Here is a 27,784-nt window from a genome sequence, read left to right on the forward strand (position 1 = left end):
GTTCGGCATGCACGGAAGTGTAATAAGCAATTATGGGTTGCATTTCTTTCCCTTTGGGACAAGATTTCACGAAATGATTTCTATGCCATTCTTTTTTGTTGAGTCTCTTCTCCTTGAATTTCATATGTTGTGTCATCTGTTTGTTTTCTAAAAGTAAATTGACCGGACCGAAATGATTGTAGCTTCTTCAATATAAGCAAGTTTTTTCGATTGCTTAGTAGAACTTTGCTTCGAGTGTTGATTGACATCAGCGCAGAAATCTTTTTCCTTATTCAAGGACATATTTGTATTTTGCAACATGAGGTATAATTGATAGAATATATATGTTCTTATAGTATTTTTTTGTTGTAAATGAGCAAAGACTATTCTATTTTTCAGTTTTATCTATCTTCTCAATTTTGCAAGAGTTCTTGCAATGCGTCTGGGACGAGAGATCGTGACAAAATTGGCAAATACAATTTTTCTTATCACCCTGCAGCAATCTTATCGTAAAGAGGATAGATATTTGTGGCTTTATTCCCAATATAAACTCGTAATGTGTGTAACCCGTATTCTACTGCTCTCTTTTTTGCAAATTCGAACTTGTCTGCAAATTTTGCACAATTATTGACAGTGTCAATTAGAGAAGGCCTAAGGTAGTTTGTAAGATGCTTGTTTTTTATTGCTACTTTCCCATTAGTCCAATAGGCATATGCTGTTCGGGGCCACAGTAAATTTTCAATCTCGGATATCCGATTTACTAAATCTCTGCCTAGAAATTCAGTGCCATTTTCATGTACTCTGTGATGAGGTAATCCAAAGGTAGTTACAAATTTTTTAAACGATTCAATATTTTTCTCAGAGTCGGCGGATTCAAAAGCTTATGTTTTTACAAACTGAAGAATGAATCTTCTATTACATGACCTGAATGTTCGGCATTACTAGAACGCCAAAAGGGTTCTCTGTGGTTGATTTGTATAGTGTTGAAGAAGGTCGTTTCCATTTTGTCCAATTGTTGTAAATGCGCTTCGTTTAAAATGTGTATTTTAGTTTTAGTTTTTAAACAAGCCAGGTAGTCCTGGATTGTAACCCACTATTTAATTCCAGGCTACCTAAATACTATGGATATTTCATTCAAAGAACTGCCGTTACCACAGTGGACGCTCGTAGAGCTACTATGTACTAGCTATAACATTAAGAAAAAGTGAGACGGGAACACTTATCTTTAATTCGAACAAATTGTTCTAGTTAGGTTTATTGTAACATATTAAATTATAAATTTCATCGAGTAGTAGCAATAGCTTATAAATTCTTGTAAGCTTTTAGTGCTTTACATTGTCGAGTCTAATACAAGTACTCAGGTTTATTGCTTGATCCGTAATATGTGTGGTAAATGGTCTTTATTTTCATCTTGAAAATTTTTTCAATATATAGCTGAGCTCTTTTAAAAGAACTTAGTTATATTTTGACAAATCACGGCAATCTGATTTGACTTTCTCATTAAGAAGTGCTGTCGATTCTGTAATTATACAATTCTTTGTTCGCGCCTTGTAATTTCTGTTTGCCTCTTTGACTGCTTATTTCAAAGACGAATCAAGTAGGATATCTAAGACATCCTTGAGTTTCATAGATATTTCTTGAGTCTTTTTTTTCGAGAATACTTCTTCTTGTATCTTTGATAGCTTACCTCTTCTTGTATCTTACTATATAAATGTATATATATATAAATATATATGAATTTAATTATATATATATATATATATATATATATATATATATATACATATATGTATATAAATATAGAATATATATACACACACACATATATAAATATATATATATATATATATATATATATTTATATATATATATATATATATATATATATATTTATATATGTTTATATATATATATATGAATAATTTTTTTGTTGCTTATCTTTAAGCTTAAATATTTGGTTGTTTTTTGCCAAACTCAAAAAAAATGCCTAAATTGTGTAAAGCATTACCAAAGTCTGCAAAGGTAACGAGTGCGTCCGGTATACTAATATCGTTATCTGATATCATCAAGTTTTTTCTTGTCCCACCTTGTATTTCTGCTATTACAAGATAAGTGTCTTTAGACGAGTTTGTTTCATCCTCTTTATGTGATATTGAAAAAAAGACCGGAAAACGTGTAGAAGTTTATTTCATTAAGTTTTGTTTTGTGCTCAATCTGAAAGTTCTTTGCCTCTTTTATCTGAACAGGTTGAATTAAGAAATGAGAGTTCTGGGTTCTACTTTCGGGTTATATAATTTTCAAGTTCTAGAACTTAGTTAGAACAACTTGATATTCAAAAAATCTATGTGAGAGTTGTCCACGTCAGAAAAATAGAGAACATGTTGGTCTCTGATAGCAAAAAAAATATATATATTTTTTAATGGGCAGTCTATTAAATGTAATTTGCAAATTTAAAAAGCGGATATTATTCAACATGGTTCTTTCTGTTTTGGGATTTTTTCTGTTTACCTTTGTCGAACACTCTGGAATATGCTGATACATTTCTAGTTCTCTCAGGGAATTTTTGTATAGTATAAAACCAGAACCCAAATTAAATTAGTAATTGAAATGCATAATTCGCAAAGGAAATTGCTAGGAATATATCATGTGAAGAAATTTCTTTTCGTGTACTGAAATACTATCTCTTTTCTTCCTAGAAATTGAAAAAACATGTTGCCTTATACAGGAGATTAGCAGCTAACTGAAATTTTATAACGCGAATTGAATGGAAGCCCATCGCTCCTAATACGCTAAGAACGTCAGTCATTGACTCGCGTTTTTTATATTTTTATGTCGTGATTATAACTGTGGAATGTGAATTTTCCAAAAAGACGGATCCGCGAAACTTCACTCTAAGTAAAAAAAGCATTGTTTTATCCAGTGCGGCCTTTATGTTGACCTTTATTATTAGAGCGTGATAATTTTTATACAGAATTTTTTTTTCAGCATTAGATTTCAGCATTAGATTTTGTCGTCGATATATTTCATTTACCTCTTCTTGTATCTCACTATATATATATATATATATATATATATATATATGTATATATTTCTAGAGGCCCGAATGCATAACGCTTTAACTTAATAAAGAAGTTGGGTAGTGGTTTCAAACCATAAAACCGACTTGATAAATATACTGTCCTCCTTCATATATAAATCCTGTTAATTTGTTTTTCTGTCGTTAGTGGTAATTGATGATATGCGCACGAAAGCTCACTACATATAAAACTTGAGCCACGTCCTCGAGATATTAATACTTGTAGTGGTTTTAATGGCCCGACTCAACTAATAGTGTCCCTAACAGAATTCATATAACAATTGTCTGTTACTTGTTCGACCTAACCCTTCTTGGGAGGAGTTATGGTTGGATTAGCGAAGCAGCTACTCATCTCGTCATGTTCATTTACTTCTTTTATAATTCCTGCTTGATTTAAGTTGTCCATTGGTAACTCGAGTTTGTCCCTTAATTGGAACAAATTTTTTCTGCTAGGTCATGGATTTTTGAGTTCGGTAATTTTTATTGACGATTTGTTAAATTATGGCTTAGTACAACCGATATCGTTTTTATTGTGTAAAAACACATCGTTATCTGTGCGTAGGGTATCTGCAAGTTGGATGCACTCGTTCTTAGTTAAACATGTTTTAGAAAAAATTTTAAGTTTTGTGGAATTTCAGTTTCTTCGAAATAAGTTTTTTGTTCAGTATGTAAACTCGAGCTAAATTTTGGAATGTTCTCTCAATTTAGTTTGGCAAGTCTGTTTTGCCTTGTTAAAAAAATTGATTGCAATTTCGTTGTCAATTGTACTTTTGTCTAGCAACGTTCCAGATGATAGCTCTATTATCTCGGTAATGTTAGTCACTGAGAGGACGCTTTTCTATTTATTTCACTAACTTAACTTCTTTGCCACTAATGTATAAATAAATTATTTTTCCAGTTTGTTTGAAATTTTCAGCTGGCTCTTGGGCTACTCTCTTCCAAAATCGGTGGTCGCCGCCACAAGCAATTCTAGGAAGAGCAACACATCTTAAGCCATCTAGCATAAGTGTCCTTCGCAGTTTGCTGCAATGTATAGAGCTTTTGCTTGCTTCATAAGAGGGAGAGTTATAGTACTCCTTCGTTGTAAAAATATAAATTAATTGCTGAATGACTTTATTCGTCGTGAAAAAGTTAACAGTTGTTAATCGTGTTAACTACAATCTCCGATCTAATATTTTCTAAGATTGTACCTTATTGTTTTTTAAGTTGGGACACCAATTAATTAAAGAGCAGGCGAAGACTGCGTATAATGCTCATTCTCTTGAGATCATTTGTACTATTGACGTAATGGAGTCCAGTCTTGAATGCTGGACAAATTTCGTAGACAAAAAATACTCAATTGTTAGTTCAGTAGATTCTGATTTAGTATTTTTTGTTGTATTCATCATAAAACAGCTATTTAGTAATTATGAAGCACAACTCGGTTTTTACCGTAGTCCTAATCGTTAGGAAGGAGGTGCATGTCGAATAGATTGGGGATATTCTTTCTCATTTTTCAGCGAGACATAGCTTAATACTCCTTTATCATTAGCTTTTGGTTCTACTGCTGGAACGTCGAAGAATAAATCTTCAAGGATTGTATGGCAAAACTCTACTCCTAAAAAATTAGTTTTCTCTACAGTAACCCTTGCTTTGTGTTCTGCTTCATATTTCCCATCTGTGTCGAATTATAATCTCAGAACAATGCAATTCATCATGCCTATTTTAGAGCCGCTATTAGTTCTTTTTTAATTGCCTGTTGTTTAAATGTTCTATTGTTGTCCGAAGTGATGAAGCTTAATAAATGTTGCATAGCTAACAATAGTGCACGTTGATGCTGAGTCTATCATAAATTCTATTTTAGGCCACTATGATTTCTATTAACACTGGTAGCAAAATGAAAGAAATTTAAGAATATCCAAGTTTTCGGATTAGATATACCGTTCTTACTTTTTTTACCTCAAAGGGAATCACTCGAGTAGGCATCACATCAGTCAGCTCTAATTTCTTCTTTTTGAATTCAATGAACATTGCTTTCATTTTGCGAATTGTGAGTCTCTAGGTTTTCTTCTGTATCAAGCTATAGATTGCTATTCGCCTGATTTCTTTTGAACTGTTTTATTCTCAATCTCAATATACTGTTTTGCGGCTTATTCATTTTACCGTGTTGGGTTTTCTCAAGGATTTTTTATCATATTGTCTATTTTGGTTTAACCTAATTCTACATTTTTTCCAGTGTTATAACAGTTCTGGTTGTTATGGAAAAAACTGGGATTTTGAGCCCGATTGTTTCAGTTTCAGTGTCTATTGGTGTTTTTGTTATTGCTCGAGCTTCTCGTCTATACTTATAACCTTTATAGGTATACTCTCTTTCTGTTTCAATAGTTCCTTTCTAATCTTTGTTATTTTTGTCGTCCCTCTTCTTTTTATTACAATTAGAAATAGAGTGTCCTTGATTTCTACAAAACTCTAAAATTACTCTAAAAAGTATTTTTCATCTTCCCTTTTTACCTTTTTTTGTATTAAAGATGTTTGCATCCTAAATAGCACTAACTTCTTTGATTTTCATTAAAGCGGTAAGTCATTAGTTTAACTGGTTAAAGGTTCTTCTAAATCATGCTAAATTTCATTAGGTTTCCTAATGCTTGTCGCTCTTCAGCGTTTCGTTTAACTAAGTGGGTTGCCATCCCCTCATGGCAAAGTCAATTCATTTTCTCTTTTCCTTAGATGGTAATAATATTTCTTGCACTTGCTCAGCTTTAATTTAAAATTGGTAATTCTTCTGGACAACCTTTGTCAACAGCTTGTTTGACCCTTTGAGAATGATTATTTTTATTAATTTTTTCGTCTAAAGGCATTTACTGCCTCTAATCTGTAATTAAATTTATCATGACCATCTGTCAATGAAATCAGTTTTTTTTCTAAAAATTAAGATTTTAGCCTCATTGACAGAATCAAATTATTCTAGTGCACTATCATTTAAATAGGATTCAAAGCGACTACTATCTATTTTCGTATCAGGATCAGTTGGAGCAATTCGTAACTAAAATCTTACTTTGCGATCAACGGAATTCCATGAGTCAAGAGCACTTTGATTTTGATTGCTGCCTGAAAGTGTAGTTAAGGATATAAAAGTCAGAGGAAAAGGAGCATCAGTCATTTAAAATTAAACAGCTTAGGCGCTGCCAACTTATTTTTGTATAAATTTTTCCGTTAACATTTTTGGAAGATATAGTGACAACTTTAGATACTCTATGAATTACGTCTTCTAAGTACAGCTTATTTTCAGTCAAAAACTTAGAAGTTTTTCTAAGTCTTTTGTTCAAGTCAGATAACTCACGAAAAGTAGAAAGTTTTAGAAATATTTGTAACAAAATAAATATAGAACTAAAAACAAGATTTTTAGGAACGACACATAGTCAGAACATAGAAATGAGACAGCTTGGAAAATTTTCTCAAGTGCTTGCGTCTCAGGAGGTTTTATTTAATTTGAAGGATGGTCTTTAGAATTAAATTTTCTAACCTTGAGTGTGCTATGTGGAAGTACACTAACCCTCCGTCTAATTGGAAGTATACAAAGAGAATCAAGCTCTGATGTTCAAAAGATAGATGTACGTGAAGAATTTAAGACTTTAAAATAACAAAGGGATGAAGCATATAAAACCAAAGGTGGTTTCAATTAAATGGATATCATGAAGGTTAGCTGGTGGCAGAAAAGTAAATGGATGTATAGTTTTTAAATTGATATTTTGGGATTTTGAAACGATAATAACTGCCTTCAATTTATAGAGGTCAAAGTGGGATATTATTCCACCTTTGCAATAAAATTGGGATAAAAGATCTCATTGTGGGAGAAAACTCCCCTTTTAACAATTGTACAATTGTCATCTGTACAATTGCAAAAAAAATATTTGAGTGTTTTGAGGATGTAACAATTGTGAAAACGCTTGACCAGCTGTCCCTCAAAAAACGGATGTGCTGGTGTTTTCTTTTGTACCGTGCAGCAGCAAAAATTTTTAACTTTTACATAAAAAAGAAAAATTATGTTGAATTTTAATTGTTTTGTGTTAAACTACAAGTTTCCAATCTGATGAGTTCTTTTAACTTCATCTAGTAGTTCCAACTGCCCACCGTTTGCTGATGTACAGTGTTGTTGAAAATACAGATCAAGTAATATTTTTCCTCGAGAGTAATTTTACTTTCACCACCCATTGGCTATCTTTTCCCCGAATTTTTCCAATACAGACAAAACCCCACCGCAGGTATAATAATAAAAGTATTTGCAATTTAGGGTTTGGAGAACCTATTTGGAAGGCAGCGTGGTACGAATTTAGAAACAAAATTGCACCCAGTCTCCGAGCACCAATGATTGAATACCGAAATTTGAGCAATAAATGGGCCGAGTTTTCGGGTAAGTAACTAATTTTTTCAGTCAACTGTTAAATTGACAAATTGTTGCGAAAAACAGTCATTTGTTTGATATTGTACATGTCCCAGCCCAATCCAGTGCGACAGATGTTTTTTGCGATACATTTGAGCTGCTTGTAAATGATCAAATGATCAGATCATTCAGAAGACAAAAGTCAGCCATGGTTAAACTTAAGCTCCTTTTTAAAACTTTCCTCGTTTTTACATCATTTTCAAGCACACCCGTGCAGTCAATCTTCGGGAAATTCAGATCGTATACCTCGTTTTAAATTGTCTGATCACGAGAGCACACCTCAACCTAGCTCAAATATAGCATATATACAAAATTTAGCCGCACTTGGAAACGGAGTTCTTAAAAAAACAAAAGATGAGAACAAAAGAAATAATCCCAGAAACGGACAAAAATGTCAGAGTTTAACTTGCCCTTGACAAAACAAAGCCAACAAAAAACTTTCAGAATATACGGATTCAAAAACGCCCTACTTGCCCTGTTTGCTAGCGGATAAATACAAGAAAAGTGCTTGTATGATTTTTGTTTTGTGAAAATTGTCGGTCATCCCCATTATAGCCCCCCCCCCCCCCCCCCCAGCTTAATTGTCTTAAAACAAGTAGCCTTCCAGTATCGTAAATTAGCCATTAAGGAGTTACATTCTTGTGGGAGGGGGTGAGGGCTGTTATGGAACACACAACATTCCTTTTCTTATGGGGACCACATATAACTTTATCTATTGTTCCCTGGTGATTGATAAATTTAACATCTTGCAAGAATCCTGCAAGAAATCTTACAAGGAAATGCATAGATCTTCATTTTGCTTGCAAGATTCTTTGAATCATCTTGCAAGATTTGAATCTTCTCATCTTCAGGGTTGACAAACGCATCAAAACCAAACAATTGAAATTGTAGGTCATAAGAGTGCAGCGCACACTTGGGCACGCAAATTTGAAGACGACTCGGAGATATATCAGAACATGATCGGAAGAATTGTACACTTGATTACACCTCTTTATGAGAAGTTTCACGCTTACATCAGGTTCATGTTGAAAAAAAGATACCCGGACCTGGTCAATGCCAGAGGACTCATTCCAATTCATCTGACCCAAGATATGTTTGGAGAGATTTGGATTCGTCTGAGCGACATGGCACAACCCTATAGGGTACGGTCGTTTTTGTAATAGCCTTTCGGATCTTTTACGTTTATGCCCCCCATACTTTATGCATCCCCCAGTTACAAAGCACGCGCCATTACACATCAAAACATTATGTTGAAATATGGCACGTGCGTCTGGAGGGTGCAAATAATACACACTCACTAAGCTACGAAAAGAAAAGATCCCATCATGCATTGATAAAAAAGAAACCAAAATTCATCAATCTTAGTGTATTCCAAGCATAACTAAATCTTGCTGTTTATAATCCAGGCTGAGGTCCCAGACAAAAGCAAGTACGTCCAGGCCGAAGATGAACGTATGAAGGTAACATCAAGGGTTCAAAATTACGTCTGGAACCATCAAAAAACGCATGACTGTCTGCCATGGTGAACGCACGAAAGTCTCAACACAAACGCGCGAAAGTATGGCGAACGCAATAAGGTCTGAACACGGCTGCACTTAAGTCTGGTGAGCGAACGAAAGTCTGAACATGAACGCACGAAAGTCTGATGAACAGACGAAAGTCTGGAATTGAGATCTTTCATCATTCCATCTGAGACGGTCTATACATAAACACTTTCCATCTGGGACTATTTGGACATACTTGCTACCGTCTGGCACCTCAGCCTGGGCGTCAATGCATCTTGTGTATTTAAAGTGAATTTTAAAATTTTGAAATTCTATACTATCAGAAGTTAAAGTGACAGAAGGTGAAATGCCAGAAGTTTCCATGAGCATGGCCAAAAACTTGTTTTTCATCAACTTTCGTCATTTTCCAGTTTCGTGTTTTAGTCAAGGTTGCGTGACTATGCAGAAATCACTTTGAAATTCTGGTTTCAACTCTCGAACCGCTACGTGGTTTTCCAGAAACACCCGGGTCAAATGTCCTCAATAAAATCCTCCCATTTTGATGTAAGAGTGGGGGGGTGGGGGGGGTAATTTGTCTATGGGGGTAAAATGATGTAAGAGTGTGGGGGTAATTTCTTCAGAGGGGTTGTTTGTCTATGGGGGTAAATTGATGTAAGAGTGTGGGGGTAATTTCTTCAGAGGGGTTAAAACACCCGGGTCGAATGTCCGCAATAAAATCCTCCCATTTTGATGTAAGAGTGGGGGGGGGGGGGGGGTAATTTGTCTATTGTGGTAAATTGATGTAAGAGTGTGGGGGTAATTTCTTCAGAGGGGTTAAAATGACGTAAGAATTGGGCTGCAATGCGAGGACTTTTGAGGAATTAACCCCCCCCCCTGACTGAAATTGCCATGTAAGAGTGGGCTGCAATGGGCTGCAATAGGAAGACTTTTGAGAAATTAGCCCCACCCCCCTGACTGAAATTGCCATGTAAGAGTGGGCTGCAATGGTCTGCAATGGTAGGCCTTTTCAGGAATTACCCCCCCCCCCCCCTGAATGAAAATGCCATGTAAGAGTGGGCTGCAATGGAAGGACTTTTCAGGAATTACCCCCTTAATGAAATTGCCATGTAAGAGTGGGCTTCAATGGGCTGCAATGGGAGGACTTTTCAGGAATTACCCCCCCCTGACTGAAATTGCCATGTAGGAGTGGGCTGCAATGGGCTGCAATAGGAAGACTTTTGAGAAATTAGCCCCCCCCTGACTGAAATTGCCATGTAAGAGTGGGCTGCAATGGTCTGCAATGGTAGGCCTTTTCAGGAATTACCCCCCCCCCCTGAATGAATATGCCATGTAAGAGTGGGCTGCAATGGAAGGACTTTTCAGGAATTACCTCCTTAATGAAATTGCTATGTAAGAGTGGGCTTCAATGGGCTGCAATGGGAGGACTTTTCAGGAATTACCTCCCCTGACTGAAATTGCCATGTAAGAGTGGGCTGCAATGGGCTGCAGTGGGAGGACTTTTCAGGAATTACCCCCCCCCCCCCCCCCCGATTGAAATTGCCATTTACGAGTGTGCTGCATGGATAAATTACCCACGAACTTTTACATCGTTTTACCACCCTTGGCAGACCAAAAAAGATGTAAGTGGGGGATTAATTTGTCTTTTACCCCCTCACTCTTACACCATTTTACCCCCCTTGGAAGCCCAATGCAGCCCAAAAAGACGTAAGAGATTTGAGCTGCTTTTTCCTAAAAAATCCTCCCATTGCAGCCCCACTCTTACATCATTTTGGGCGGAAAAGTTCAACCCGGGCACCAGAATTTGTCAGTTACTTCAAGCAGAGTGCGCTAACGCATACTGAAAAAAAAACTAATTTAACCAGGATATCTTAGGCTAACTTCCCGGATCAATAGGTTGAGACCGAACATGAATGCACGAAGGGGTGAACTCATATAAGATATTAAAATTAAATGAAAACTAGATTTATTGAAAAACTCAATTAAATCTGTTGGACGCAAACTCAATTAAATCAGGGGTGGGGGGGGTAAGTACACGTAAATGTTGCACCTTGTTGGCTTCGAAAAACAGCAGCGCACAAAATTTTATGTATAATGAGGCGAGCAAACCATTTTTTAGTGTAACAAAACAGAAATCTTGTCACAGAACCTTCACGTTATTACAATTAAAGATGCCCAAGTATTCAGCTTATGTCGGTTGTTTAGGGCAAAACTGTAAATTTTGATGCTGTGTTAGAGAAGAAATTCGGCAAAAACTTAACAGAGGTGGTTGAATTCGCAGACCGTTTTTTGCAGTCAATTGGGTTTCCCGCACCTCCATCTACATTCTACGAGAAGTCCAGGTTCAAGCTAAGTGATTGGCCAGAGGGAAAGGTTGGTGAAGTCTTTCAAATTTTTATCAGTGAACTTTTTTCACGGGTCGAGGTTTGGCGGTGAATTTTTGTAAGAAATGCGGTGAAATGCGGAGAAAAAAAAATTTCACCGCGTATTTCTTACATCTTTTTGCGGTGAATGCGGTGAATCGCGGTGAATTATTTGTTTTCACCGCGTTCTCAGTATTCTTACAAAAAAGAATCGTCCCCACCTGGGTTCGAACCTCTGACCTCCTGCATGCCTTCAACTGCTTATTCCGCTTCGCCACCTCTCATTTACTTCTTTGATATTTCTTGTGAACTTAAATCAGATTGATTTAACGTTGGAAAGCAAATGCGGTTAATTTTTGTAAGAAATGCGGTGAATTTCGCGGTGAATTTTTGTAAGAAATGCGGTGAAATGTGGTGAATTTTTTTTTCACCGCATTCACCGCTTTCACCGCATTTCTTATATTAATTTGCCACAAACGTCGATGCGGTGAATTTTCGTAAGAAATGCGGTGAATTTTGTGGTGAATTTTTGTAAGAAATGCGGTGAAATGCGGTGAAATATTTAATTTCACCGCATTCACCGCAATCACCCCATTTCTTACAAAAATTCACCGCAATCACCGCATTTCTTACAAAAATTTACCCAAGAACCTCGACCCGGGTTACCAATCCTAAGTTTTAAAAATTGTTATTTTTTAATCTTAACCCATTTTCAACAGTTTTATCATCGCAGTGTGTTTGCAAAATTGTAGGTGTAACTTTCCAGGTATAAAAAGGTTGAGCCATTGGGTTTTCTGTAGTTTCTGTAAATTAACAAACGATTTTTTTGCAAAACTTGGTTGAAGTAGCAATTCCAAGAAGTTGCCTCTTCACACCATGAATTTAAGTCTCCTCAGCGGTTTTTGTGAATAGCAAAGAAAGAGACTGGTAAGAGTCTTAGAGAACTACTCGATAACTTGATTCCTCGATGTTTAAAAATTCATTCCGCTCCTCAAAATCAAAAGGAACGAAGGACAAAAAATCAATCCAACGAAAAATGGTGTTGAAAAAATTACAAACAAATTACAACAGGGCTAATAACTTCGAGTTACTACAAACTTCGTTTGCGAGCACATAAACTTGATTTAATCAGCTTAAGTTTCAATTTATGTAGATCTAATTAAGAAACGAAATTTTCCTGAAGGATATCATGTTTAAGAGGTAAACTGTTATTGGTCTTCTCAATGCGCAATTAATATTACTAGGGACTCCTATGCAAATTTTTGTCAATGAGGTTCTTTACTCTCCAATTAAAAGGTTTTTAGAGTCTATTGTGGAAAGCAGTGACACAAACACAAATTAATTTAAATAGGCAAAGTCAAATTTTTGTGGCTTATTGAGGCTGTTTTCGCACAACCTTTTTTTGGAAAAATTAAACAACTTAATATGGATATTTTTAATCTGTATCCCAAATCTATGAATCCAACTATCAATTTCCGACAGTAGAAGTGGTCAACTTGCTGACAAATTATCGGGAAGATATGTCTTTTCGCATGTACCTGAAAATGCCAAGAGGGCAATATGAATATGGTGTGCTATTTTAGCAAAAATAATTTTCTGACAGATTGAACCCGAATTTGGACCCTAATTTGGACCCTTGCAGTGGAAACAGGCCATGTCAAAGATTTTTTAAACGCATTTTATCGTCTCTGTTTAGTTTAATTTTTTTTATTTTTGTTTTATTTTCAGGCTGAATGTAATCCAATGGCGCACACTTTTAATGTACCCAGAGACCACATTACAATAGAGATGTGTGGAAATGCATCTAAACTCAATTTCTACTCCATTCATCACGAGATGGGTCGCGTGCAGTATTTCATGGCCTATGCCAATGAGACCTACTTTTACTACAAAGGTATCTTCACCCAAGTCGAAATTCCCGTAACATTACGACGCAGAGGTATATCCAAATGGTTACGGACAGATATGCCCGATGCGTGTATCTCGTGCTTGTTTTTACTATGTTAATACATTGAAAGTGGAACAATATTGCGGAAAATAGCTACTTTAGCAGAAACCGGTAAAATGGAAGGAAAATTAGCAGCCCGTGTTCGCAAAAGTGTCCAAATCCTAGCCTTGAAATACAATTACAAACTTTATAACCTACTTTTTGCATGGCTTGTATCACACATCCGTTCCATTTATGTATCGATTTTTCGCACGCAATGTAACTAGATTTCGCATATAATCCGCCATTAAGCCTAATTTAAAGCGCTTTGAGCATAAAAGTGATTATTAAAACTTCATTACTACTTTATGGTTACTTATCGAAGAGTTCCTAGCCGATTTAATCTACATCAGTACATCAACATACCGTTATAGAAGTTTTTTATTATTATTTCCCGACATTTGAAAAGGAAAACATTTGAAACGGAGAAATTTTTATTGATCAATTTTTCATATTGAGTTAACATTAACACAGGAGATTTTATATACATCTAATAGATTTGACCAGTGAAAATAGATTTGGCCATTGCCACATTGACAAACAAAGCCAATGAAAATAGATTTGACCAGTTAAAATAGATTCGTCCACTCCCACATTGACAAACAAAGCCTTTTTTGAGCGAGGGATTTTTCGGAAAAAAATCAGTCTTTGTGGCACTGGGACGTACACCATATATGCCACAAAACAGATTCGACCAGTAAAAATAGATTTGACCAGTGAAAAAAGATTCGGCCACTGCCACATTGACAGACAAAGCGTTTTTTGAGCGAGGGATTTTTCGGGAGAAAAATCTGTTTTGTGGCAAATTTTGTAAATTTCATGGTTTTATTTCTTGAGTGCCGGCACAAAGTGATCACCTGGATTGCCATTTTCTTCTATTTTCTTCTAATTTCTGAATTTTTTAAAGCACGTTTGGGAACAATGAACTCATTTTTTATGTGCTCCTGCAAATCAAGCCATAAATTAGATTAAAATTGTCGAAAAATTGTTAAAAAAATAAAGAGTCCACAAAAAGTTTTTTGTTTCACTTGCGCCAATGTTACCTCATGGCCAAGGTTAGCCTTACATGCTATTTTCTTATCACTTTGATTCACTTAGACCCAACAGTTGAGAAATAGGAAGGCATTTTACATAAAAAAAAACAGACGAATTTTTTTGCGTTTCCAAAAATTATATTTCTAATGTACCAATTCTTGAAGTATTGCTCCCAAAGCAAACGTTTTTGGCTTAATACAACTCATATGAGTGAGAAATACTACGAAAATAGTATGAGCAAAATTCTACAACCTCTTGACCCATAGGGTCACATCATATTTTTTAAATACGAGACGAACTTTGAGAAACATTGGACGAAATTGCAGAACGTGACTTTATGTAAAACTAATCTTAAATTTCTCTACATCATAGCCAAATTTAGCCGGTTACACTATTTTTTTATCACTTTAACCAGCTAGACCCAACAGTCGAGAAATAAGAAGGCATTTCACATAAAAATAGACAATTTTTTTGCGATTCCAAACTTTATTTTCTAATGTACCATTTTTTCAAGTATTGTCCCCATTGCAAAATTTTTCAGTTCAATACCAACCATATGAATAGGAGATACTGCGAATAGGAAATTTGAGAAACATTGGACGCGATTGCAAAACTCGACTTTGGTGTTCCGAATCTGAAGACATGTAATTCGCTCTCCAAATGACAACCGAATGAATTTTTTGATTAGTTTGCAAACTAAGATTTTTTGATCAGTGAATTATAAACAGAAAAAAGAATAAAAATGACTTTTTTTCTGAAAAATCCTTTAATATTTTTTGATGATATTTGTCGGATTTTCAGGTCAATTTTTTTTTCTTGGTAAAAACCACTTGGTTTCTACATCAATGCCCCTACTTATAGCTATTGAGTTTGCTAGTCCAACATTGGTATACAAGCTCTTTTTGAGCGAGGGCTTTTTCGCAAAAAAACAGGTGGCTCGGCTTTTCGACTTTGTCTTTAAAGTTGTTTGTATTTAAATCGCTTTAAAGTTTTAAAAGCCTCAATTATATCTTTAATAAAGTGCTTATTACAAAGTATTAAACCACTTTTGCACGCTCAAAATGCGCGCATTTTATTAAGCTTGATTGCGGATTAGAGATACTTTTAATGCGAACAATAGATAGCTAAATTGAGCGGAATCGTGCAACAAGACTTGTAACCTACTTTTTGTTCCGAATGTTCTTTTACAATTTATTAAACCAATTTTGCATGCTCAAAAAACGCGCAGTTAATTAGGCTCAATTGAGGATTAGAGATTATTTTAATGCAAATAAGAGATACCTAAATTGAGCGGAAACGTGCTACAAGACTTGTAACCCAGTTTTCGTTCCGAATGTTTTTTTTTCGCTAAATTGGCGGAACCCCTTTTGCGAAAAGTAAGATACAAAGAATATCTCCAAATTTCTTTCTTTGTATGTATCTAATTTTAGAGCCAATTTTACTAAGGCGGAAATTTTGGGGTATACCTCCGATCAGACTCAAGTCCGTCATCAGGTCGCACCAAAGTCAGGACAATAATGTAATTTAGATCTTATTAGAGGTCACTTTTTTCTGGGGATTTTTTGTGATCCCCGGTCTTTTTCGTATTGGGTGAAGAGAGGTTGAATCATAAAGCTCAAAAATTACATGCACGCTGATTATTACAGAAGGTCTTGATTATATTTTTCTCGCTTTTCCTGGTTCATGTTGCAGAAGATTTCTAACAGAAGTTGACTTGAAATTTCTTAAAAGTTTTTGCGCATTTCATTGCTTTTCAGCGCCTTGTTTTGTTAATTTTTGCGATCATTTTTTACCAAATTCTGTTATGAATAAATGGCAAGATTGAACTAGCTTTGAGAGCATGTAGGATTATATCGAAGTCTTTATAATTGTTCAGACATTTCTTTTTCAAAATGTGGGAACACATATAAGGGGCAGATTTTTTTGTTTTTTTTTCATCAGTTCAAATTTTCGGTTACAGTTTACGTACTAGAGGGAAAAGTACTGAAGTCATTTTGTGGTCAATAGAGTCTAGTTTTAATTCCTAAGAATATTTTTCTTAATTTTCATAATTTTGGCGAGGGGACTAATGTAAATATTTCAAGGAAAAAAGTATAAAAGTAATTATGTGTCGGAAAGCTTCAGATGGGGAACAATTTTCTTTAATGGAACTTTGCTTTACAACTAAAAAAGTCTTGCTCAGAGTCAAACTAAAAGCAAAAAAAAACACCAAAATTCAAACAAAACCTTTATCCCTTAGGTATAATTTTATCCATAGCTAAAGCTAAGAAAGACTTCTTGTATTGAGTTTTGCAGAAATTTGGTCTTTTTAAATGAGAAATTAAAACAAAAGCGTACCTTTCTAGAAGAGTTGCATGTCGTGTAAAAAAACCATTTCAGTTTTGTTCAACTCTAATATTTGTGTTCTCTCGGCACTTAAAAGAATAACTAATCTTTTCAATCGGCGCTGTTATGCTCAAAGCCCAATGTTTTTGCGCTCGTAATTGCGCTCTCAATTGTCTTGAGTGTTTTATTCTTTTTTAAGGATTTGTACGGTGCTTTTGAGATTTGTTGTCAATGAGAACTTAACTTGCTGCGTCTTGACATCTGATGTAGCTGTTTTTTTTTTAACTTCAACTGCTTTTGAGAGGAAACTTTTCAGATGACACAAATCGTCTATTGTTGCATAATTGCTCTATTTTGTCTCAATCCACTAACAGTCTAATTGACTCATACGCTCAATTGGCATGGAAAACAATTTTTCAATTCCTACCGTTTTTTAGTTATTTTTGCTGTCCTGTGTAGAAGTGTCTATTGTAACTAGACTTGTATCTCCAATCAGGCATAAAGATTCTATTTATCGGTATCGTTTAAATTCTAATGTGTTTAATAACTTTGATACTACTTCTTTCAGAAATAGACTTTTTAATGTTGCCTTGTTGTAGCCTTGTTTGCTGCTCTGTCTTTTAGTGTCAATAATGATTTGTCTTATTGTCTTTCTCGATTGAATAATAAGACATGCTAATTTATGGTTTTAAATCTCTCCTTGTATGTATCTTTTAGTCTCGTATCTGGAACATAATTAAATCGAAATTGATATATCTTACTTTTTTCACATTAGCAAAATAAGGCAAATAATTCGTTTACCAGAAATGTTTCCCTCTCCTATTATTAAGACAGATTAAGCGAACACTGTAAAAAAACAAAGAGTGGGCCAAACATTTGAGAGTTGTGTTGTTTAACAAAAACTGTTAATGTCAATGTTTTTTCAGAGGAAAAATAGAATACACGACTTGAAACTAAATGCAGCAAACAAGCAATTTTTTTGTTACTCTTACGTTTTTGAGGCTTATCCCTGTGATGAGTAAATGCAAAACTTGCAAAATCTTGTAAGCTGATTCAGGGTACAAACATTCTAGAAAACATCTGTCAAGCAAATTATTGTTTATTGATCAAATAACAAAACCGAATTCAATAAAAAAAAATTTTCAGGCCCGACTCATAATCTTGCAAAAATCTTGCGAGAATCTTGTAAGTTTTTGAATTCAGGAAAATTTATTTGTGTGTTTTTTGTAGCAAAGCGTACCTGAAAACCAAATGAAATGACTGATATCATAATTTTTGATCAGCAGAACAACGTAATTGACTTTTTTCGTAAAATTCTTTTGAATGTAAAATCTTGCAAGAATCTTGCATTTTTGTCGTAAGCTTTTGAATTCAAAAACAGTTTTCCGACAAATAATTAGAGACATCTTGAGCCAACCAAATCCGCCTTTTTTAAGTTCAATTAACCTAATCTAATAAACGGCGAAAACAAACACTTTCAATCTTTCTCTCATTTTTTAATGAAATGAATTGTTGAAAGAAAAACAAGCGTGTGAAATCAAGTTACACCTAGCTAAGGTTGCAAAATTTTTATATCGTTATTTTTATTTTTATTAAAAATGTTAAATCTCATGTCCAGGTAAAGTTGGGACAAATTTCCGTGAATTTTACATACATGGCCCAGTGCGTCGAATCCCGGAAATCTTATTAAGATCCCGGTTTTTTTCCCGACAAGATCCGGGAAATACACGGGGAAGATCCGGGGATCTTACCGGGAAAATTACCGGGAATTTCAAGATGTGCCAAGATAGAGCAAGATCCCGCATTTCCCGCCGGGAAATCCGGGACATTTAAGAATCCTGACAGGAAAACCGGGAAAAAATTAAATCTCGGCGGGATTTCCGGGATTCACCAGTGGGATCTTACCGGGAAACTCGGGAACTTTAAGATTCCCGCCAGTTTTTCCGGGATTTCTCCGCCGGGCTCTTACCGGGAAAATCGGGAAATTTAAGATTCCCGCCAGTATTTCCGGGATTTACCGGCCGGGATTTTACCGGGGAAACTGGGAAATTTAAAATTCCCGCAAGTATTTCCGGGAATGAGCTGCTGGTCTTACCGGGAAAACCGGTAAAATTATGATTGTTCTGAGTGAAATCAAGAACGCTCGCCAAGTTTTTTTCTTAGAGACAGATAAAAAACGTTTCAGAAAATATTAGGTTTCCTCGGAAGAGCACCAGAACGCTTGTACGAAATCACCCCACCAACACAAGTTGAACGGAATTTTCTCCATTAATCAAACGCGCACGTTAAAAAAAGCTGCCTTAATTCATCTGTCACAACAGAGGGTCCTTAGCTATACTCTACTCAATGTCTGAGTTAAAAAAGAACATTGTTCTGAGTGAAATCAAGAACGGTCGCCAAGTTTTTTTCTTGGAGACAGATAAGAAACGTTTTTTTTTCTCCGCAAAACAGACAAAACTGCTTTTAATATTCGACGAGCGCAGTATTTGATCACCCAAAATTGGAGCAAAACACATACGGCACAAACAAAACAGACACACACAAAATTGAGGCAAAAATTATGGCCTTCACATAAATTCATTTTTTAGACAAGTTATTCCAAATCTGGGCAAAAATTTTTATTAGCGCAAAATAACGATCTAGATAGCCCTTTGTTTGTAGGTGTCAAAAAAAAAGGCGGGCATTAGGGTACATCTCCTCAAAATCCAAATTCCAATGTTTGCAAACATGCAAACATTGAAATTTGGATTTTGAGCAGATGTACCCCATGGCCCGCCGTGTTTTTTTATCACAAACAGTTACGATATTCCTAACCAAAAGCACAAGGAAAATTATTCAGGAAAACTGTTTTTGTCACCGGGTCACCTAACCAACCGACTTCGTCGCACTTAACATCTTACGACCCGAAAAACCAAAGTAAGAAGTATCGAAAACTTTTTTCTTTAAAAACTTCATTTTTTTTCTGGACTTAATTAAACGTTCAATACTGTCATAAAGCATTAGCAGACGCTAAATTGTAGGGAAAACTAGCACAACTAACACACAACTGCATAACTTATTGCCGAGCACGTTAGAATGACATTAGGTTTCCTCGGAAGAGCACCAGAACGCTTGTACGAAATCACCCCACCAACACAAGTTGAACGGAATTTTCTCCATTAATCAAACGCGCACGTTAAAAAAAGCTGCCTTAATTCATCTGTCACAACAGAGGGTCCTTAGCTATACTCTACTCAATGTCTGAGTTAAAAAAGAACATTGTTCTGAGTGAAATCAAGAACGCTCGCCAAGTTTTTTTCTTGGAGACAGATAAGAAACGTTTTTTTTTCTCCGCAAAACAGACAAAACTGCTTTTAATATTCGACGAGCGCAGTATTTGATCACCCAAAATTGGAGCAAAACACATACGGCACAAACAAAACAGACACACACAAAACTGAGGCAAAAATTATGGCCTTCACATAAATTCATTTTTTAGACAAGTTATTCCAAATCTGGGCAAAAATTTTTATTAGCGCAAAATAACGATCTAGATAGCCCTTTGTTTGTAGGTGTCAAAAAAAAGGCGGGCATTAGGGTACATCTCCTCAAAATCCAAATTCCAATGTTTGCAAACATGCAAACATTGAAATTTGGATTTTGAGCAGATGTACCCCATGGCCCGCCGTGTTTTTTTATCACAAACAGTTACGATATTCCTAACCAAAAGCACAAGGAAAATTATTCAGGAAAACTGTTTTTGTCACCGGGTCACCTAACCAACCGACTTCGTCGCACTTAACATCTTACGACCCGAAAAACCAAAGTAAGAAGTATCGAAAACTTTTTTCTTTAAAAACTTCATTTTTTTTCTGGACTTAATTAAACGTTCAATACTGTCATAAAGCATTAGCAGACGCTAAATTGTAGGGAAAACTAGCACAACTAACACACAACTGCATAACTTATTGCCGAGCACGTTAGAATGACATTAGGTTTCCTCGGAAGAGCACCAGAACGCTTGTACGAAATCACCCCACCAACACAAGTTGAACGGAATTTTCTCCATTAATCAAACGCGCACGTTAAAAAAAGCTGCCTTAATTCATCTGTCACAACAGAGGGTCCTTAGCTATACTCTACTCAATGTCTGAGTTAAAAAAGAACATTGTTCTGAGTGAAATCAAGAACGGTCGCCAAGTTTTTTTCTTGGAGACAGATAAGAAACGTTTTTTTTTCTCCGCAAAACAGACAAAACTGCTTTTAATATTCGACGAGCGCAGTATTTGATCACCCAAAATTGGAGCAAAACACATACGGCACAAACAAAACAGACACACACAAAATTGAGGCAAAAATTATGGCCTTCACATAAATTCATTTTTTAGACAAGTTATTCCAAATCTGGGCAAAAATTTTTATTAGCGCAAAATAACGATCTAGATAGCCCTTTGTTTGTAGGTGTTAAAAAAAAGGCGGGCATTAGGGTACATCTCCTCAAAATCCAAATTCCAATGTTTGCAAACATGCAAACCTGGAAATTTGGATTTTGAGCAGATGTACCCCATGGCCCGCCGTGTTTTTTTATCTCAATCTGTTACGATATTCCTAACCAAAAGCACAAGGAAAATTATTCAGGAAAACTTTTTTTTTATCACCGGGTCACCTAACCAACCGACTTCGTCGCACTTAACATCTTACGACCCGAAAAACCAAAGTAAGAAGTATCGAAAACTTTTTTCTTTAAAAACTTCATTTTTTTTCTGGACTTAATTAAACGTTCAATACTGTCATAAAGCATTAGCAGACGCTAAATTGTAGGGAAAACTAGCACAACTAACACACAACTGCATAACTTATTGCCGAGCACGTTGGAATGACATTAGGTTTCCTCGGAAGAGCACCAGAACGCTTGTACGAAATCACCCCACCAACACAAGTTGAACGGAATTTTCTCCATTAATCAAACGCGCACGTTAAAAAAAGCTGCCTTAATTCATCTGTCACAACAGAGGGTCCTTAGCTATACTCTACTCAATGTCTGAGTTAAAAAAGAACATTGTTCTGAGTGAAATCAAGAACGGTCGCCAAGTTTTTTTCTTGGAGACAGATAACAAACGTTTTTTTTCTCCGCAAAACAGACAAAACTGCTTTTAATATTCGACGAGCGCAGTATTTGATCACCCAAAATTGGAGCAAAACACATACGGCACAAACAAAACAGACACACACAAAATTGAGGCAAAAATTATGGCCTTCACATAAATTCATTTTTTAGACAAGTTATTCCAAATCTGGGCAAAAATTTTTATTAGCGCAAAATAACGATCTAGATAGCCCTTTGTTTGTAGGTGTCACAAAAAAGGCGGGCATTAGGGTACATCTCCTCAAAATCCAAATTCCAATGTTTGCAAACATGCAAACATTGAAATTTGGATTTTGAGCAGATGTACCCCATGGCCCGCCGTGTTTTTTTATCTCAAACAGTTACGATATTCCTAACCAAAAGCACAAGGAAAATTATTCAGGAAAACTGTTTTTGTCACCGGGTCACCTAACCAACCGACTTCGTCGCACTTAACATCTTACGACCCGAAAAACCAAAGTAAGAAGTATCGAAAACTTTTTTCTTTAAAAACTTCATTTTTTTCTGGACTTAATTAAACGTTCAATACTGTCATAAAGCATTAGCAGACGCTAAATTGTAGGGAAAACTAGCACAACTAACACACAACTGCATAACTTATTGCCGAGCACGTTAGAATGACATTAGGTTTCCTCGGAAGAGCACCAGAACGCTTGTACGAAATCACCCCACCAACACAAGTTGAACGGAATTTTCTCCATTAATCAAACGCGCACGTTAAAAAAAGCTGCCTTAATTCATCTGTCACAACAGAGGGTCCTTAGCTATACTCTACTCAATGTCTGAGTTAAAAAAGAACATTGTTCTGAGTGAAATCAAGAACGGTCGCCAAGTTTTTTTCTTGGAGACAGATAAGAAACGTTTTTTTTTCTCCGCAAAACAGACAAAACTGCTTTTAATATTCGACGAGCGCAGTATTTGATCACCCAAAATTGGAGCAAAACACATACGGCACAAACAAAACAGACACACACAAAATTGAGGCAAAAATTATGGCCTTCACATAAATTCATTTTTTAGACAAGTTATTCCAAATCTGGGCAAAAATTTTTATTAGCGCAAAATAACGATCTAGATAGCCCTTTGTTTGTAGGTGTCAAAAAAAAGGCGGGCATTAGGGTACATCTCCTCAAAATCCAAATTCCAATGTTTGCAAACATGCAAACATTGAAATTTGGATTTTGAGCAGATGTACCCCATGGCCCGCCGTGTTTTTTATCTCAAACAGTTACGATATTCCTAACCAAAAGCACAAGGAAAATTATTCAGGAAAACTGTTTTTGTCACCGGGTCACCTAACCAACCGACTTCGTCGCACTTAACACCTTACGACCCGAAAAACCAAAGTAAGAAGTATCGAAAACTTTTTTCTTTAAAAACTTCATTTTTTTTCTGGACTTAATTAAACGTTCAATACTGTCATAAAGCATTAGCAGACGCTAAATTGTAGGGAAAACTAGCACAACTAACACACAACTGCATAACTTATTGCCGAGCACGTTAGAATGACATTAGGTTTCCTCGGAAGAGCACCAGAACGCTTGTACGAAATCACCCCACCAACACAAGTTGAACGGAATTTTCTCCATTAATCAAACGCGCACGTTAAAAAAAGCTGCCTTAATTCATCTGTCACAACAGAGGGTCCTTAGCTATACTCTACTCAATGTCTGAGTTAAAAAAGAACATTGTTCTGAGTGAAATCAAGAACGGTCGCCAAGTTTTTTTCTTGGAGACAGATAAGAAACGTTTTTTTTTCTCCGCAAAACAGACAAAACTGTTTTTAATGTTCGACGAGCGCAGTATTTGATCACCCAAAATTGGAGCAAAACACATACGGCACAAACAAAACAGACACACACAAAATTGAGGCAAAAATTATGGCCTTCACATAAATTCATTTTTTAGACAAGTTATTCCAAATCTGGGCAAAAATTTTTATTAGCGCAAAATAACGATCTAGATAGCCCTTTGTTTGTAGGTGTCAAAAAAAAAGGCGGGCATTAGGGTACATCTCCTCAAAATCCAAATTCCAATGTTTGCAAACATGCAAACATTGAAATTTGGATTTTGAGCAGATGTACCCCATGGCCCGCCGTGTTTTTTTATCTCAAACAGTTACGATATTCCCAGCCAAAAGCACAAGGAAAATTATTCAGGAAAACTGTTTTTGTCTCCGGGTCACCTAACCAACCGACTTCGTCGCACTTAACATCTTACGACCCGAAAAACCAAAGTAAGAAGTATCGAAAACTTTTTTCTTTAAAAACTTCATTTTTTTTCTGGACTTAATTAAACGTTCAATACTGTCATAAAGCATTAGCAGGCGCTAAATTGTAGGGAAAACTAGCACAACTAACACACAACTGCATAACTTATTGCCGAGCACGTTAGAATGACATTAGGTTTCCTCGGAAGAGCACCAGAACGCTTGTACGAAATCACCCCACCAACACAAATTGAACGGAATTTTCTCCATTAATCAAACGCGCACGTTAAAAAAAGCTGCCTTAATTCATCTGTCACAACAGAGGGTCCTTAGCTATACTCTACTCAATGTCTGAGTTAAAAAAGAACATTGTTCTGAGTGAAATCAAGAACGCTCGCCAAGTTTTTTTCTTGGAGACAGATAAGAAACGTTTTTTTTCTCCGCAAAACAGACAAAACTGCTTTTAATATTCGACGAGCGCAGTATTTGATCACCCAAAATTGGAGCAAAACACATACGGCACAAACAAAACAGACACACACAAAACTGAGGCAAAAATTATGGCCTTCACATAAATTCATTTTTTAGACAAGTTATTCCAAATCTGGGCAAAAATTTTTATTAGCGCAAAATAACGATCTAGATAGCCCTTTGTTTGTAGGTGTCAAAAAAAAGGCGGGCATTAGGGTACATCTCCTCAAAATCCAAATTCCAATGTTTGCAAACATGCAAACACTGAAATTTGGATTTTGAGCAGATGTACCCCATGGCCCGCCGTGTTTTTTTATCTCAAACAGTTACGATATTCCTAACCAAAAGCACAAGGAAAATTATTCAGGAAAACTGTTTTTGTCACCGGGTCACCTAACCAACCGACTTCGTCGCACTTAACATCTTACGACCCGAAAAACCAAAGTAAGAAGTATCGAAAACTTTTTTCTTTAAAAACTTCATTTTTTTCTGGACTTAATTAAACGTTCAATACTGTCATAAAGCATTAGCAGACGCTAAATTGTAGGGAAAACTAGCACAACTAACACACAACTGCATAACTTATTGCCGAGCACGTTAGAATGACATTAGGTTTCCTCGGAAGAGCACCAGAACGCTTGTACGAAATCACCCCACCAACACAAGTTGAACGGAATTTTCTCCATTAATCAAACGCGCACGTTAAAAAAAGCTGCCTTAATTCATCTGTCACAACAGAGGGTCCTTAGCTATACTCTACTCAATGTCTGAGTTAAAAAAGAACATTGTTCTGAGTGAAATCAAGAACGCTCGCCAAGTTTTTTTCTTGGAGACAGATAAGAAACGTTTTTTTTCTCCTCAAAACAGACAAAACTGCTTTTAATATTCGACGAGCGCAGTATTTGATCACCCAAAATTGGAGCAAAACACATACGGCACAAACAAAACAGACACACACAAAACTGAGGCAAAAATTATGGCCTTCACATAAATTCATTTTTTAGACAAGTTATTCCAAATCTGGGCAAAAATTTTTATTAGCGCAAAATAACGATCTAGATAGCCCTTTGTTTGTAGGTGTCAAAAAAAAGGCGGGCATTAGGGTACATCTCCTCAAAATCCAAATTCCAATGTTTGCAAACATGCAAACATTGAAATTTGGATTTTGAGCAGATGTACCCCATGGCCCGCCGTGTTTTTTATCTCAAACAGTTACGATATTCCTAACCAAAAGCACAAGGAAAATTATTCAGGAAAACTGTTTTTGTCACCGGGTCACCTAACCAACCGACTTCGTCGCACTTAACATCTTACGACCCGAAAAACCAAAGTAAGAAGTATCGAAAACTTTTTTCTTTAAAAACTTCATTTTTTTTCTGGACTTAATTAAACGTTCAATACTGTCATAAAGCATTAGCAGACGCTAAATTGTAGGGAAAACTAGCACAACTAACACACAACTGCATAACTTATTGCCGAGCACGTTAGAATGACATTAGGTTTCCTCGGAAGAGCACCAGAACGCTTGTACGAAATCACCCCACCAACACAAGTTGAACGGAATTTTCTCCATTAATCAAACGCGCACGTTAAAAAAAGCTGCCTTAATTCATCTGTCACAACAGAGGGTCCTTAGCTATACTCTACTCAATGTCTGAGTTAAAAAAGAACATTGTTCTGAGTGAAATCAAGAACGGTCGCCAAGTTTTTTTCTTGGAGACAGATAAGAAACGTTTTTTTTCTCCGCAAAACAGACAAAACTGCTTTTAATATTCGACGAGCGCAGTATTTGATCACCCAAAATTGGAGCAAAACACATACGGCACAAACAAAACAGACACACACAAAATTGAGGCAAAAATTATGGCCTTCACATAAATTCATTTTTTAGACAAGTTATTCCAAATCTGGGCAAAAATTTTTATTAGCGCAAAATAACGATCTAGATAGCCCTTTGTTTGTAGGTGTCAAAAAAAGGCGGGCATTAGGGTACATCTCCTCAAAATCCAAATTCCAATGTTTGCAAACATGCAAACATTGAAATTTGGATTTTGAGCAGATGTACCCCATGGCCCGCCGTGTTTTTTTTATCTCAAACAGTTACGATATTCCTAACCAAAAGCACAAGGAAAATTATTCAGGAAAACTGTTTTTGTCACCGGGTCACCTAACCAACCGACTTCGTCGCACTTAACATCTTACGACCCGAAAAACCAAAGTAAGAAGTATCGAAAACTTTTTTCTTTAAAAACTTCATTTTTTTTCTGGACTTAATTAAACGTTCAATACTGTCATAAAGCATTAGCAGACGCTAAATTGTAGGGAAAACTAGCACAACTAACACACAACTGCATAACTTATTGCCGAGCACGTTAGAATGACATTAGGTTTCCTCGGAAGAGCACCAGAACGCTTGTACGAAATCACCCCACCAACACAAGTTGAACGGAATTTTCTCCATTAATCAAACGCGCACGTTAAAAAAAGCTGCCTTAATTCATCTGTCACAACAGAGGGTCCTTAGCTATACTCTACTCAATGTCTGAGTTAAAAAAGAACATTGTTCTGAGTGAAATCAAGAACGGTCGCCAAGTTTTTTTCTTGGAGACAGATAAGAAACGTTTTTTTTTCTCCGCAAAACAGACAAAACTGCTTTTAATATTCGACGAGCGCAGTATTTGATCACCCAAAATTGGAGCAAAACACATACGGCACAAACAAAACAGACACACACAAAATTGAGGCAAAAATTATGGCCTTCACATAAATTCATTTTTTAGACAAGTTATTCCAAATCTGGGCAAAAAATTTTATTAGCGCAAAATAACGATCTAGATAGCCCTTTGTTTGTAGGTGTCAAAAAAAAGGCGGGCATTAGGGTACATCTCCTCAAAATCCAAATTCCAATGTTTGCAAACATGCAAACATTGAAATTTGGATTTTGAGCAGATGTACCCCATGGCCCGCCGTGTTTTTTTATCTCAAACAGTTACGATATTCCTAACCAAAAGCACAAGGAAAATTATTCAGGAAAACTGTTTTTGTCACCGGGTCACCTAACCAACCGACTTCGTCGCACTTAACATCTTACGACCCGAAAAACCAAAGTAAGAAGTATCGAAAACTTTTTTCTTTAAAAACTTCATTTTTTTTCTGGACTTAATTAAACGTTCAATACTGTCATAAAGCATTAGCAGACGCTAAATTGCAGGGAAAACTAGCACAACTAACACACAACTGCATAACTTATTGCCGAGCACGTTAGAATGACATTAGGTTTCCTCGGAAGAGC

At 36.0% G+C, this 27,784-nt stretch overlaps 1 protein-coding gene across 1 annotated transcript in view; it reads left to right on the plus strand.

Moving 5' to 3' along the window:
- LOC142354346 (angiotensin-converting enzyme-related protein-like) overlaps positions 1 to 27,784 on the plus strand; it is a 134,062-nt gene that overhangs the window by 65,673 nt on the left and 40,605 nt on the right. Inside the window, exons 5-8 of the mRNA XM_075406620.1 lie at positions 7,326 to 7,445; positions 8,367 to 8,617; positions 11,183 to 11,350; positions 13,069 to 13,234. Coding sequence (XP_075262735.1) covers positions 7,326 to 7,445; positions 8,367 to 8,617; positions 11,183 to 11,350; positions 13,069 to 13,234 — 705 coding nt within the window. The remainder of the gene's footprint in view (positions 1 to 7,325; positions 7,446 to 8,366; positions 8,618 to 11,182; positions 11,351 to 13,068; positions 13,235 to 27,784) is intronic.

Source organism: Convolutriloba macropyga, chromosome 15 (genome assembly GCF_964194025.1).
Source record: "Convolutriloba macropyga chromosome 15, txConMacr16.3, whole genome shotgun sequence".
Classification (NCBI taxonomy): domain Eukaryota; kingdom Metazoa; phylum Xenacoelomorpha; order Acoela; family Convolutidae; genus Convolutriloba; species Convolutriloba macropyga.